Here is a 16,083-nt window from a genome sequence, read left to right on the forward strand (position 1 = left end):
GGACGCATGCAAAAGAAGGGTAAAACCCATATGTGGAATACTGCAACATAAGAATAGAAGGACATCTGCTTTAGCATGTTCAGAATATGAACTGGAGTCTCTCAGCCAAAGGTGATGAACTGTACATAAGACAGGCAATTGTTTTTTATTCATTACTACTGCTCTAAAAACAGACCTTTAAAAAATACGTTGAAGTAAGCAATCATTATAATTCTCTGTTCTCTATGCATTTAAACAAGATGGCACTTTCTTTTCAGCTCATTAAATGAGTACTGCACAAAGTTTGAGATTTTTTGGGAGGTGGGTAGCATCAATCATTCTACGTTATATGTGCACCCCATGCACATTTACACAGCTGTACAAATGAATACAGATAAACAAATACCCTTTTCTTTTCAGTCTCTTGCTGGTCTTTGACCATCTTTTTCAGCTTGTCATTGGCAGCTGCATTCTTTACTTCAAGCTCCTGGCTCTTTATCCTCAGGTCACGTCGCAGTTCTTCAACCTAAAAAAATAATCACAGTTGTAGCAAAATATACTTCTTGACTATTAACTATTTACATTTTAAACAAGCCATCAATTCATTCAGCTGTAAGACCAACACAAGCTTATTTCATTATATCAGCCAATCTTACTCTTCTCCCAGCCCAGCAATTACAGTGGGGTGTACACATTTCTTCTGGTGAACATTTAAGCAATAACTGACATTGGTGTGGTATATTAAGATTTACCCACAGTTGGTGTGGTTTAATCATGAGGGCAAAGCCTGAGCAATAATAAAGCCAACCGTAGGTAAATCTTAATATACCACACCAAGGAGTCAGTTACTGCTATTATACAGTGACATTATTTAAGAAAAAAAAAATAGAAGTTATGTTCTTACCATAACGTTCCATGTTAGTTGTCTTCTTCTCGCCTTCTTCTTGCTGGATGGGTTCGGAGCCGACCTCGGCCCGACTGCCACTGTAAAAGCTCGAGAGTTGGTTCCACCGGCTCGAGGCTCCCCTTATATCCCACAATGCTAGGCGAGTTACCTCAGATCTCGCTTTGTAAGCTAACCCCAGCTTATAATAGTAACAGAATAACTCTAAACAGAGTCCACCTCTAACAACAGGAAGAAAGAAGGGTGACCTACATCCTGAACCAGGAAATATGCATAACAGCATATGCCTAAGAAAGAGGTGGTAGAAAGAGAGGTCACAATCACAACTCCTCTAGGTCTGTCCAGGCCAGGGGAAGGAGGTGAAGAAGCGAGAAGAAGACAACTAACATGGAACGTTATGGTAAGAACATAACTTCTATATGTTAAGTTGTCTATCTCGCCTTCATTCTTGCTGGATGGGACCGCCCCTAGCACCTTGTCCCGGTGGCCTAACGGAACAGACTCCTGAGAACAGTGGAACCAAAGTTAGCTCTATGCCTAGAAGCTAAGTCCAACTTATAATGAGAAATGAAAGTGTGAGGAGTAGCCCAAGTAGCCGCTGCACAAATGGTGTCAATAGGCAGTCTGTCTTGGAAGGCTAAGGAAGTAGCCAAAGCTCTGGTGGAATGGGCCTTAGGTTTATTAGGCAGTTTTGGTGTCTAATTTCATATACAAGGGAAATCAAAGATGTTAGCCATCTGGATAATGATACCTTTGAAACTGAAAGTCCCTTTCTGCTTTCCGCATAGGAGACAAACAGCTGATCAGATTTTCTGAATTGTTTCGTTCTATCCAAGTAGTACCTCAATTGACGATGAACATCCAGGCAGTGTAATTTTTGTTCAGACCTATTGGAATATTCTGGAAAAAAGACAGGGAGGTCAATGCTTTGATTTAGATTTGACGTCGAGACCACCTTAGGCAAAAAGGACGGGTTAGTTCGTAAGGATACTCTGTCCTTATGAAACAATAGATAAAGAGGTCAACAGCTGAGTGCTTGAAGCTCTGAAACTCTTCTAGCTGAAGTAATAGCTACCAGAAAAAGAGTCTTCCATGATAGCAATTTTAAAGAACAGGAGACTGCAGGTTCGAAAGGGGGAAGAATCAAAGAAGCAAGAACTAAATTTAGGTCCCAAGGAGAAGGAGGATTTCTTATAGGAGGTCTGAGAAGAAAAACTCCTTTCAAAAAGGCTTTGCAAAGCTTGTGGGACATTAAGGCAGAATCAGAAATACCCACATGAAAGTTAGAAATAGCTGCCAATTGAACTTTAAGAGTAGAGGAGATGAACCTGCATGGAAGAGTTCAGCTAGAAAATCAAGGACTAATTGGATGGAAGCAGTGAAAGGATCTATGTCCTTTTCTTGAGCCCAATATGTGAAGCGTTTCCACTTGCTCAAATAAATCTTCCGAGTGGAAGATTTATGGAAGCTATCAAAATATCTCAAAGAGAGTGAGATAATTGTGGAATCCTGGCTAAGGTAGGAACTGCAGGACCCAAGCAGTGAGGTACAGAGAGGGAGGAGCGATGTAACTGACCCGACTGATGGATCAACAGATCTGGAACTAGGTCCAGATGCCACGGTCGCCAATAGAAATTGATGTAGAAAGGGGAACCACACCTGTCGAGGCCAGTAAGGAGCAATGAGGATCAATGAGGCCTTCTGAACGATGGCTTTCTGTATCACTTGAGAGATTAGTGGGAAAGGAGGAAATGCATACAGAAGTCCCCGGGGCCAAACTTGGACTAGAGCGTCTCTGCTGGGTTGGCCTGGTAAAGGGAATAGAGTGAAAATTCTCTGCACTTGCTGTTTTGGGGAGTAGCAAAAAGATCGCAGTAAGGCTGACCCCACTTGAGGAAAATTTCTCTCACAACAGAGTCTTTCAGAGACCACTCGTGAGGCATGAGAATAGCTCTGCTCAACTTGTCCGCAATTTGATTGGACTTCCCGGGGATGTGCGTTGCTATCAGAAATCGCTGAGAAGAAATCGCCCATTGCCACAGTCTGAGTGCTTCGACACAGGGGTATGACCTGGTTCCGCCTTGTTTGTTGATGTACCACACTACAGACATATTGTCTGACTGGATTGCAATCGCTCCCAAGAGAAGAGAGTCTTGAAGGGCTTGCAACGCTAAAAGCACTGCTCTCATCTCTAGAACATTTATGTGCAAGTGGCATTCGTTTGGTTGCCATGTGCCCTGGACCGCCCTGCCCTGATAATGCCCCCCCCACCCGATCAGGGAGGCATCCGCTGTGAGAGTAGGAACCGGAGGGGGTGGGACAAAGGGTCTTCGCAACAAGAGCTGAGGGGAAGAGATCCACCACATGAGATGATTTTGCACGCTGCGTGATCATAATGGTGTGAGACATTGGAAGTTCCTGGTATGACCATTGAGTAAAGAGCATCCATTGAAGGATCCGCATGTGGAATCTGGCTAATGGAAGCAGAGGTATGGCAGCCGCCATAATTCCCAACACTTTCAGAACTAACCTGGCTTTGATTCTGTTGTTGTTGAAAAGGAGTGAGACCAGTTTGTGAATGTCTGTTATTCTCTGATGTGTTAGTCTCGCAGACATGTCTACTGTGTCTAGATTTGCCTATGAAAGTAATAGCGACAAGGCGACAAAACAGACTTTTCGCAATTTATTGAAATGCCTAGCTTTTGACAAATGCGAAAAGTGTAATCCCTGGCCATCAGAAGGAGATGCTTGGTGGGAGCTGTGAGGAGCCAGTCGTCCAAATATGGAAACACCTGGAATCCTTGTCGTCTCAGGTGAGAAGCTACCACTGCCATGCATTTGGTAAACACCCGGGAGGCAGTGGTGAGACCAAAGGGCAGGGCCCTGAACTGAAAATGACTGGTTCCCAGCCTGAAGCGGAGGAATCTTCTGGAGCGCCTGTTCATTTTATGTGATAGCACGATCCTGAAGGTCTATAGAGCACATCCAGTTTCCTTTGCCCAAGAGGGGAAGAATGGATTGCAGCGTGACCATCGAAATCTTGTTTTCTTGACTGATCTGTTCAAGATACTGAGATCCAAAATTGGTCTCCAGTCCCCTGTTTTCTTTGGAACTAAAAGAACCTTGAGTAGATTCCGGATCCTTGCTGGTCTGCTGGAACTGGCTGAATTGCTCTTTTGCAAGCAGTTTTGAAATTTCCAAAACTGCTAGATCCCTTTGAGCGGTGGAACATCTGGAAGGGATTTTTTGATTGGTTTGGAATGCTAAGAAAGGGGATAGAATAGCCTTCGAAATGACGGACTGTACCCATTTGTCTTGAGTCAGGGATAGCCAGGCTTCTGGGTACAGTGACAATCTTCCCGACTGCCTCCGAAGGTGGGCAGTCGGGCAACACCTCAGGGATGCTGAAAGGGCTTGTCAGAGAAGGCTTCCGATTGCCCTGGTTCTGGACCCCCTGCCCCTAGGGCGACGTCTACCATTGTTATTCCCCTCTGCCTCTGGCGGGAACGACTCTGGCCAGGCGAAGTCCCTTGAGATTGTTTACGGAACCACATCTTTCCACCTTCTGGCCTTTGGGGTAAGGCCTAGAAGGAGTAGAAAACGGACTCCGACGGCAGAAAGGGTCTTGCCATCAGTTTCGCACCTAGTCAAGGTTTCTTTCACTTGAGGACCAAAGAGAGATGATCCATCAAACGGGAGTTAGTGAAAGACGCCTTGAAGGGGTCCGCAAAATTGCATAGCCGCATCCAGGCATGCCTACGTAAGGCCACACCTGTCCCTGCGGCTCTACTCGCTCCATCAGCGCGTAAGAAAGAAGACGATGGAGGAGTTGGTTATGGAGTTAAGGGTAGCCAGCTGCGTGTTCATCTTATCTTGAAAACCCAGCTGTAGGGTCCTTTAACATTTCACTCGCTTCTTGATCAAGTCCCTTTGAAGACGAGTAAAATGGCATAGGTAGTTCAGCGAACGCATGGTAAATGTCGCTGACGAGAACATCCGCTTCCGCACCTGTCCATGGACCTAGATTCCTTGTTAGGTGGATGGACAGGTACTGAAGGATCAGTTAGCTCCTTCTTAGTGGCAGCAGCTACCACCATAGCATCCACAGAAACTCCTTTTGTTAAAAACTGTTTGTCTGCTAGTGCCGTTATGAACTTGGAGGGTCTCCTGGGAGTGGGGTCCACTGAATCAGGAGCCGTCCATGCCTTCTTAGCAACCACCTGCATGAGGGGGTCAAAGGGGGGGACACCCAGGAGGTGGAAGGGCGAGAGCCAAACGCCTCAAGATACACAGATTCATCCTCCTCAAGGGTTGAGGGCTGGCCAATTTCCTCTCTGTTTCAGGATCTCTAGAATGTCTGCAAATGAGACATCTTCAGAAGGGGAACGGGGGGAACCCTCAGAATCATCTAAATCTGTGTCCGACATGATGGACTCAGGTGAGTCAATGTGTTTCCTCTTACACTTCCTCTTCCAAGGGGGCTCTTCTGCCAAATCAGGAGAGGCCTCGGAAGAGGATGAAATCCCCACATGGGGTTCCTGAGGAGCTGGCTCTCTGCGGTCCGGCATGAGGGAGTGAGTCGACTTGACCTGAGGCACCGTAGAGGGAGGGGCGGACGGAGCCGACTGTGGAGTAGAGCCAGGCTCTAACACACTCCGCATGACCTCGAATGCACCCCTGTCAGGCAAAGCCAGAGGTCCCCGCCCGAAGCTAAGAACCTCCCTCGGCACCGACAGTGATGGCTCCGAGGCCGATGGCGGAGCCGAACTTACCAGCGCCAAGCACCGAGAGGGAGAGGGGTCGGACAAGGGTCCGATGCCACTCACTCCTCGAGCCGACGAGGGAAGTCCGCGCCAAGATTCTTCCAATGAAGAAATCGGAGCCGACGGAGCCGAAGACAATTGTATCGGCTCCGACGCTATCACAGTCTCGGTTCCGACGCGACCCGGCCCGAGCTCAAGAGAGTCAAGGAGGAATATATTGATGGACCGGGCAGGCATCGACTGATGAGTCGGGCTCCGAAGCATCTGGGCCAGTGCCTCGGACTTAAGAAGTCGACTCACTACCCTCTGAAGGTCATGATCCGACAGCCTCGATGACCTAGAGGAGTGAGATCTTTGGCCCGCTCAGACAGCAGGGGAGATCCTGGAGCCGAATGAACGGAGCCAAGGGATGGTGACCTGGACCTCTTCCTAGTTGTCGGCTCCGAAGGTCTGGTCGGAGCCGACACGGAATTTTAATACCTCGGCTCCAGCCGAGCCGAGGAACCACAGAAACTGTGGACTGAGACTCATCGGCTCCAGCCGGAGCCGATGTAGGCAGAGGTTTAGAAACCTTAGGTCTCGGCTCAGTTGTCGGAGCCGAAGACCTAGATGCCTTAGAGGGCTTCCCTGTAGATACAGAAAGGGAATCCTCTGGCTTGAGTAAGCCCCTTAAAATTAATTTATTTTTTCTTTCCTGCAAGACCCTGGGGCTGAAGCCATGGCACACAGCACAGGAGTCCTGCAGGTGCAAAGGTCCCAGACAGTAGACACAAGAAGTGTGAGCGTCTGTCAGAGACATTTTCTGACAGCACGCATCACACTTCTTGAATCCGGAGACCTTTGCTTCCTTAGACATCTCTAAAGGTGTAATCACACACACACACAAACACACTAATTACACCCTGTCAAGTTTAAATTATAATAATAAACCACAAACTAGGTTTTTAAAAATAAGAAATAACACACACACTCCACTAGGGAAAGAGAAAAGGCCTGTAGGCCCAAGGGAAGAACTTAAAGTTCTTGAGGGAAAAACGGAATTTTTAGAAGGGGATAAAAATTTCTCTAAACTAAGGGAAATAAGTAAAAATATTAAAATTAAAGGGGTTTTAATAGACTAACTTACACAAGAAAAGTCACTTACCAAGAACCGGTAGAAAACCAACACCTCGATAGCTGTAGCGGCAAACGAGATCTGAGGTAACTCTCGCCTAGCATTGTGGGATATAAGGAGAGCCTCGAGCCGGTGGAACCAACTCTCGAGCTTTTACAGTGGCCGAGTCGGAGCCGAGGTCGGCTCCGAACCCATCCAGCAAGAATGAAGGCGAGATAGACAACTTAACATCTTACTTTTCTTACATAATGTCTGTGTATAACGGCGCCATGCAGTCCTTCCATGGTTGGTAATATCCTGTTGCCTTTTCTTATGTACTGTACATGCTTATGGCACTTGCGTTCTCATGCATACCCAGTACATCAGTGCTTTGGAAAGGAAGCAACAGAGAAAAGGTCTCCATTGCTCCATTTTTTCTCTCTTTTTTTTTTTTTAAGTAAAAAAAAAAAAAAAAGGTTTTGAACAGTTTAGGGGTAGGAAAGAGATAGAATGGAGGAAATACAAGGAAAACCATGTACGTGTCTTTATTTTTGAATAACGTACCTGATTTTCCTAGAATTTTCTCCGTCCAGTCTCTCTGCTATGTCTGAATTACAGATTTATTTTGTTTAAAAAAAAAAATTTACAGTATATAGCAAAGGAAAACAGTCTGGCCGACTGGACCTTTTCCCTTGGTATATGCTAGGATTTACAAGGTGCACGCTGACTGGGCTGACCAATCAGTGTGCTCGTTTTGGAATGTTAATAACCAGTCATTGTATAATGTGACAATGTATGCAGCAAGACCAAACTCCCAATCAGAAAACAAAACATACAAGAAAACTGCCACCCAGGTTAATTACTCCCATCAATAAGACACCCCTTAGAGTTGATCCGGTAGTCAGGGATTTGGGCACATATGTTGATAGTAATCTGTCCTTCAACCAACATGTGGCAAAGGTAGTAAGAAAATCATTTGTACTGTCCAACTTATAAGGCCGTGGCATCCAAGTCCAACAAGTCATAGTGTCACTTTATTCAGCTCTTATAAGACCCATCACATAGTACAAGTCCCACTTCGGCATGTATCTGACAGACATATGCAACAGTTGGAATGCCCACAAAGGTTTCTTAACAGGAGAATCCAGGGTATAAACAAATTATCTTATATGAATCACCTTAAAGCCCTATCTCTATACTGTCTCCTACAGATTACTGAGGCCATCTAATGCATGGCATACAAGGTATTCTTGGATCCAGCTTTGCTGGACCTTTTGCACATCTGCAAAATGAATAGCATGAAAATCACTAGTTCCAAGTATTTAAATCTTGCTTGTGACAAAATAAGACACTGGCAAGACAGACCTGCATCTCAGAGGATTCCCATGCTCTGGAACAGGTACCCATATGAAGCAGAGTCCATCCCTAACCCTATTTAAGCGCAACCTTGGCCAATAGATGGGAAACTGGAAATTCAGCCTGGGTCTGGTTCCCATGTCTCTGATGGACAGAGGCAGACAGTAACGCCCAAACTGACAAACCACACCTTCAACATAACCTCTAGTAGCCTCAAACATACACCCTCCTAATAAATGCTCATAACAAATAAGGACACAACTGAGTTGGTTTGCAGAACTAGAATTATAGAAGTTGTGGTCGTTAGCCTAGTATAGACATATAAACCTATATAAATTAACATTTGACAAACAAATTTCATACATAACTAATGGATGGAAAACCATCCAGACCCAAACTGTGTCAGAAGGTTTTTTTTCCAAGAAGTTCAAAGCAAAGGAGTCAGAACCATTTATGCCTTGCCAGTGTCCGTCCTTAGGCTGTACACTTTTCCCCAGGACAGTAAGGACAGTCAGCATTGGGTAGCTCTGTGGGTACCCCATCCAGTCCCTCTGGTTCTGTATAAAGGATGAGACATCACACTATTCAACCTGCAGTGGCACTGTGTGTGACCCCTGTGAACTGTAGGCAAGAGCCTTCCATACAAAATAAAACTCAATGAAACCTGCTAACCAAATGGAAAGAGTGACCTTATAAACTTGACCAAAGTTGGATTTTGCAAAGAGAATAAAAACAGATCAGCTTTACTGAAAGACCTGTGTCCACTCCCCTAAGGGGATATGAATGTAGAGAGGAAATAAGCAAGAAAAGCAGAGTAGTACTACTGGAACTGAATTCATTCCAAATCACGGTGAGTACCTTCCCTTGATGGACCTGCTTTTACAAAAAATCAACAAGATGAAAGATACACAGAAAGTACTTTATTTTTGAGTTGCCTTTCTCCATGACATATAAAGACTGGGTGGAAAGGCCCCAGGATAAAAAAGTAGCCATTCTTGATGTATGCACTGGTGCCAGGACTAGAAAAAATAAGGCAGTGAGGAATCCAATACATGGAAACATTCCTACCACAGGGATAGGCTAGGCACAGGGTGAGGGGGTGGCCCCTGAGATATAAGGAAATAGTAGCCCACAAAATACAAGACAAGAAAGAGACATAGAGACGATAAAGTGGGCTGTTGAGGATAAGTAGAAAATTATGTATTGTTGCTATTATGCAAGCGGCACAGAATTTCCATACAGAGGATATGTAACAAGAGTAAGAAAAATTAGAGGAAAGACAAATGTTTGCACAAGAAAAAAAACTCAAAAGCTACATATTTAAATTTAAATTCCTTAATGAAACAGATAAATAAAAAACATTACGCAAAAGAAACAGAATAAGAGTAGTCAGAAAAAGCTAGAAAAGAAACAAAAACGACAATTTCAAAGGTATAAAAAACACAGGAAAAAAAGATCAGACATGGTGTGATATTTATTTAGAGAAGAAAGCCAAATTAATCAATCCAAAAAGAGCAGCTCCAAAGATATTTGAAGAGATACAAGTGAAGACACCAGGATGTGGCAAACGTCAGAATACAAAAAATAAGATCACAAATGGGAAGTGTGTAAAAATAGTCAGAAGAGGAGATAGCAAGACAGAAATTTAACAAACAATTTGAAGTGATAGATCAATGCAAAAAAGAAGTTATGCACTGAAAGTACAGTTGTGTACACTTACCATAAATGTAGATGTTAGAGTGTATTCACTGCTGCAGTCATTACATTTGGGTAATCTGCGGGCAGGTTGCCCTCAGTTGGCCTGAATTCCAAAGTCTTGGGTCCTGCGTCGGTTGCTGTCTCCTCTTCCATGACATCAGGTCGTCAGGGGTATAAAACATGTAGCAGACGCCATTTTCTTTAGCTTTTCTTACCCCTGATGTCAGGTGCCCCCAAAAAGGTAGCAAAAATATGTATATATAAATACATGCATCAATATAACCTTCATCTACAAGCAAATACACTACATAAGTTGTAGAAGATAGAGAAGGAAAGATAACCTCCAGAATGAAAGAGGGATGGCGGGAGGGTAACCTGGACTGCAACAGTGAATACACTCGAACATCTACATTTATGGTAAGTGCACACAACTGTACTATGTTCTTCGTGTTTCACTGTTGCAGTCATTACATTTGGGTAGAATCCCAAAGCTATGGTTGGGTGGCTGGAGCTAAACAGCATTAGGTGTGGCTATAAGACTCTGCAGAAAGTACAATTGTGTACCTACCATAAATGTACATGTTCTAGTGTATTCACTGTTGCAGTCATTATTCTTGGGTTATCCTGCTGGCAGGCTACCCGCAGTCTGCCTGAATTCCAAAGTCTTGGTCCGGCGTCGGTTGCTGTCGCTTCTTCCCTGACGTCAGTGCGGCAGGGGTATATAAGGTGCAGTCGATGCCATTTTCTTCAGTTTTTCTTGCCCCAGATGTCAGGTGCCCCCAAATAGGTAGGCAATATACATTGCTAATAACAACTACATAAAAAATGAAAACCAATCATTTCAATTACCAGCAAATACACCAAATAGGTTGTATAGGTAGTGAGATACAGATAAGTCCCAGGAAAAATAGCGGGGAAGGAGGGTGGGTAACCTGGACTGCAGCAGTGAAGACACTCGAACATCTACATTTATGGTAGGTACAAAACTGTACTATGTTCATCGTGTTTCACTGCTGTAGTCATTACACTTGGGTAGAATCCCAAAGCTGAGGTTGGGAGGCTGGAGCTAAAAAGCATTTGGTGTGGCTATAAGGCCCTGCAGCACTGCAGTGGCGAAGCCAGCTCTGGATTTTGAGTAAAGAGGCAGGTGGTAATGCTTGGTAAAGGTATGCACTGAACTCCAAGTTGCCGCTTCCAAAATTTCCTTGATAGGTAACTCCTCTGAGGTAGGCAGCTGAGGTGGCTGTAGCTCTGGTGGAATGAGACCTGATGTTGTTAGGCACAGTTTTTCCATGTTGTGTGTAGCAGAAACGTATACAGTGTCCTATCCAATTTGGAAATGGTCTGTTTTGAAATAGCTTTCCCCTGTGATCCTGCAGCATATGCTACAAACAGTTGTTCAGTTTTTCTGAAGGCTTTTGTTTTGTCCAAATAGTAGCGTAGCTGTCTGTGTATGTCCAAAGTATGCAGAAGTCTCTCCCCTTTATTCTGGGGATTTGGATAGAATGTTGGCAAATAAATAGATTGGTTTAGGGCCACACTTGATACCACCTTTGGCATAAAAGTAGGGTTTGCTCTTAAAGACACCCTGTCTTGATGAAAAATGATGAAAGGTTCCACTGCCATTACTGCCTGTGGCTCTGAAACTCTTCGTGCTGAAGTGATTGCCAAGAGTAGAGCAGTTTTCCATGAGACATATTTTATTTCTCCTGAATTTGCTGGTTAAAAGGTGGTAAAGTTAATTTCTCCAAGACATAGTTGAGGTCTCAGGTTGGAGTTGGAGCTCAACAAGGTGGTCTTATGTTTTTAGCCCCTCTGAGGTACTGTTATAGTAAAGGATGCAAGAAAATTGGTGGATCTGTGTTGTAATGAGCAGAGATGGCAGAAGCGTGGATTTTAATGGATGAAAATGATAGGCCTTTGTCCAGCATCTCAGTCAAATATTGTAATATCTGAGGAATGTTGGGGACAAGAGGGTCAAGGTCTTGAGCCTGGTTCCAGGCACAGAATCTCTTCCACTTTTCTGAGTAGGATTTCCTGGTGCTAGGCCCCCTGGCCTCCAAAATTACATCCATCACAGCTGTAGTGAGAGGAGTAGTCTGTTTTATTAAGTAATCTGCCATGCAGCCAGGTTTAATATTTTGAGCTGGCTGTGGAATATCTGACTGTTTTGCTGAGTCAGGAGGTGCGGAACTTGAGGTAAAAATCCATGGTGGGCCCTGAGCTAAGGTCTTTAAGATTGGGTACCAGTGCTGGCGTGGCCAGTCTGGGGCAAACAGGATCACTTTTGGCTTTTCTTGTCTGGCTATTAGGAGTGCCTTTGAAAAGAGTGGCAGAGGTGGGAAAGTATATAGTTGTAGATTTTTCCAGCTGAATGAGAGAGCATCCACTTTCCATGCTTGTGTGCAAGTCCTTGTGCAGAATTTCTGTAGCTGGCAATTCAGTGGGGAGGCAAACCGATCTATGTCCAGCCTCCACCATTTTTGTGTTATCATGCTGAATATTTGTGGATTTAATTTCCACTGATGTGGATCCATGATGTTTCTGCTTAAGTCTGCCAGAGTATTTTCTCTCCTGGCAGGAATTGTGCTTGCAGATGAACTTGAAAGGTTAGAACTGTATTCCAGAAGGTCATGGCTTGCCTGCAAAGAGGGTAAGAATGAGTGCCCCCTTGCTTGTTCAGGTACCACATAACTGTGATGTCTGTCTTTAGAAGTAGTTGTCCTGGATGTAAAAGGTCCTTGAAGGCTGTTAAGGCATTTTGTACAGCTAGCATCTCTTTTTGATTGATGTGAAGATGTCTTTGTTCTGCGGTCCACTTGCCCTGAATACATTTGCTTGCCATGTGTGCCCCCCAGGCGTAATCCAAAGCATCTGTTGTCAGTGTCTGACTGGCTGAGGGCTGAGTGAAAGGTTGTCCCTTGTTTAGGTGACATGCCTGTGCCCACCATAGAAACTCCCGTTGTAGGCAGGGAATAAGTGGTATCACTGTTTCCAGACTGTGACAGTGTTGAGACCAAACATTCTTTAGGTACCATTGTAATTTCCTCATATGCAGTCTGGCATATGGAATTAGTAGTATGCAAAATGCCATGTACCCCAAGGCCTGCAGAATTTTTTTTGCAGGGAGTTGTGTTTTTGTTGCCATCAGTTGAAAGTATTGAGTCAGCTGTCTTTGCTTGTCTGGCGTGAGATAAGCCATCTGGGCCATTGTATTTAAGTTGGCACCCAGGAATATTATCTCTTGTGAGGGCACTAGTTTTGACTTATTTTCGTTTACTGTGTACACTAGGCAAATTAGCAAGCTTTTTACAAATGCCAGATGCTTTAGAAGAATGTCCTTGCTTTCTGCTTGAATGAGGCAGTCGTCCAAGTATGGGTATATTTGAATCCCCTTTTGTCTGCAAAAGGCAATTACTGGTGCCAGACATTTTGTGAAGACCCTGGGTGCAGTAGATAAGCCAAAGGGCAGTGCAGAGAATTGGTAATGCGTTGAACCTGCTAAGAATCTGAGGTATCTTCTGTAATTTTGTCCGCAGGTATGCCTCCTTGAGATCCAACATTACGAGCCAAGCCTTCTTGCCCAGCATGGGAAGAAGCTGCTGTAGTGTCAACATTTTGAATTTTGGAACCTCCAGGTAAGTATTTAGAGAAGACAGATCCAGAATGGGCCTCCAGGCTTTGTCCTTTCTGGGAACCAAAAAGAGTCTTGAGTAAAATCCTTGTCCTTGCTCCTGTGTTGGAACCTTTTGAATAGCTCTCATGTCCATGAGTGCTGTAATTTGTTTTTGAGCCTCTGCCCGTTGATTTGGTGGCAGGTTTGGCATTCCTTTTAGCCTTGGCAAAATGTGAAACTGGAGCCTGTAACCTTGAGATACAATATTTAGAACCCATTTGTCTTGGGTGATCATATGCCAATTGTGAGAAAAAAGTGCTAGTTTCCCCCCTAAGGGGGCTGCCAAGAGAGAAGTACTTGGCAGCTGAAGAGGGAAGTCATTGGGACTGTTTCCTATAAGATTGTGGCCTGTCTTCCCCTCCTTTCTGGGATGATGCACCCCATTGTCGAGGTCGGTAAGAACCTTGTGGCTGATCTCTGCCTCTTGGACGTCTGTATCTGCCCCTTTGAGGTCTAAGTGGAAAGGACCAATTTTTGTTGGCCAATTTCTGCTAAATCGAAGAGGCTGTACCTGTAAGAAATCCTTCACTGTTTGCATAGATTTTGCCTTATCCTCCATTTTCTTTAGTACCTCTTCTGCCTCAATTCCAAATAAAGCATCCTGCTGCAAAGGTGCATCCAACAATTTTGATTTAACATGATCAGGTAAACTTTGTTCTTTTAACCAAGCATGCCTTCGAATGACAGACAATATAACTGCTGCTCTACAAGAGGCCTCTAATGAATCAAAACCACAGTGCAAAGTATGTTTCCCCACTTGTTCTGTTGCATGCAATAAATCCTGCATCTCCTTATAGTCAGGAAGATCTGAATTTGGAAGCATTTTTTGTTTCAACTGAGACATTAAATATTGCTGGTATTTAAGCATGTGAAACTGGCAATTTAAGGCCCTCATTGCTAAAGTCGCAGATGTATATACTTTCTTCCCCCATCTGTCTAATGCTCTTGAATCCCTGTCGGAGGGAACTGGATTTTTAGCTGTAGAGGCCTTCACCCCCCTTTGGGTCCCTGGGAAATAGTTCCAGGGTCAGCAACAGGGCTTTTAAAGAAATGTGTGAGAGCCAGGGACTGCAGTATCTGTCTGGTTTGACTGGAGCAGGAGGCAAAGAATCAGGATTTAGACTGGATTCACAGTACACATCATCCACAATGTTTAACACTGGTAGAATAGCAAGGGGTCTGTGTTGAGGCAATAAAAGGAAATCTCTGAGCCTTTTCATGGATTCTGAGTAATCCTGGCCCTCCCAATGGAAATGCTCCCTCATGGTATGTAAAGTTTCCCCAAAAGAGTAATCCTCTGGAGGAGAGGCTGAAGGGATTGATTCTTCAGCATCAGAATCCTCATAGGGGGGTAAAGAGTATCCCTGATCTGAGGAGGAATCCGAAGAAATGGAAACCTGGTCAGAAGATTCATAGTCTGCATCCTGTCTAGGCCTTTTATCAGGAGGGGGATGGGAACCCCTGATCAGAGTAATTAAGTCTTCGGCCATTTTGAGCATCTGTTTCTTAGGCATGGAGGCCTGTGCTGGAGAATTCTGAACTTGTTTCTTTGTTTTTAAAGGGGTTTTAGACTTGGCAGAAGATTTAATGGTTAGTTGAGTAGGTCTGAATACACCCTCTGAAGCTGAGGGCTGTTCAGCTGCTCTGGATCCCTTTAAAGGGTTAGTTTCGGTAGGCCCTAAATCTGGAGTATCCGAAGGCCCAGCCATCTCCACGTGGGAGTCGGAGGCAGGCTGTGGTTCCAAAGAAGCAGTCGTCAGGGGCTGTGAAGACGCCTCGTTGAAAACCGGAGAACCGGTGACTGGCCTAGAAGAGGCTTCGTCGTCAGTTTTGGGTCTCGGATGCCTGTCCTTGTCTTTGCATTTTTTGTGCATCCCGGTTGTCCCGACGGCATAGTGTAATTGAATTTTCTGCCAAAATAATGTCGGGCAAAATCAAACTGACGTTTAATAGTGTGCTTGTTAAACCTAGCACAAAACCGACAACCAGTGACGTCATGGTCTGGGCCTAGCCATGGGATACAGTAAGAATGAAAATCCTTATGAGGTATTTTCTTCCCACAAGAAATACAATTATTAACTTTTATTGACATCGGTCTGAGGCAAGAAAAAGTTTCCCCAACGGGGTACTTAGCTTTATGGAAAACTTCAGTTCTGAAATTCGAATTGAAAATCTCAGGAGTTGGCCAACCAGCACTTGCGAACTGCTTTTGCTTCGGGCACTACGCGGCAAGAAAGACTGAAGAAAATGGCGTTGGCTGCATCTTGTATACCCCTGGCACACTGACATCAGGGAAGAAGCGACAGCAACCGACGCTGGACCAAGACTTTGGAACTCTGGCTGACTGTGGGACCGCCTGACGGCAGGATAACCCAAGTGTAATGACTGCAGCAGTGAAATACGAAGAACATCAGCATGTGTGAGGACTACAGAACAGATATGCAGCAGAACAAGGTATGGAAATAAGATAGAGAGAAAGCTGGTGGTAGAATGCAAACATCCAGGAAGTCAACAAAAGAAAAAAAGGAGTGGAGGAAAAAGTGGGAGATAGAAAAGACAGACCAGGCTAGGAAGGAAAACTGGTTGGCTAACCAAGTGGAAAGTGCCTCAATAG

General features: G+C 44.5%; 1 protein-coding gene across 1 annotated transcript in view; it reads right to left on the reverse strand.

Annotated features, from left to right (window-relative positions):
- The window catches only part of DYNC1H1 (dynein cytoplasmic 1 heavy chain 1), a 3,754,902-nt gene that overhangs the window by 1,022,948 nt on the left and 2,715,871 nt on the right, over positions 1-16,083 (reverse strand). Inside the window, exon 62 of the mRNA XM_044073590.1 lies at positions 386-505. Within this exon, the coding sequence (XP_043929525.1) occupies positions 386-505 (120 nt within the window). The remainder of the gene's footprint in view (positions 1-385; positions 506-16,083) is intronic.

Source organism: Protopterus annectens, chromosome 6.part0 (assembly GCF_019279795.1).
Source record: "Protopterus annectens isolate FY-2018-M chromosome 6.part0, PAN1.0, whole genome shotgun sequence".
In the NCBI taxonomy this organism is placed as follows: domain Eukaryota; kingdom Metazoa; phylum Chordata; order Ceratodontiformes; family Protopteridae; genus Protopterus; species Protopterus annectens.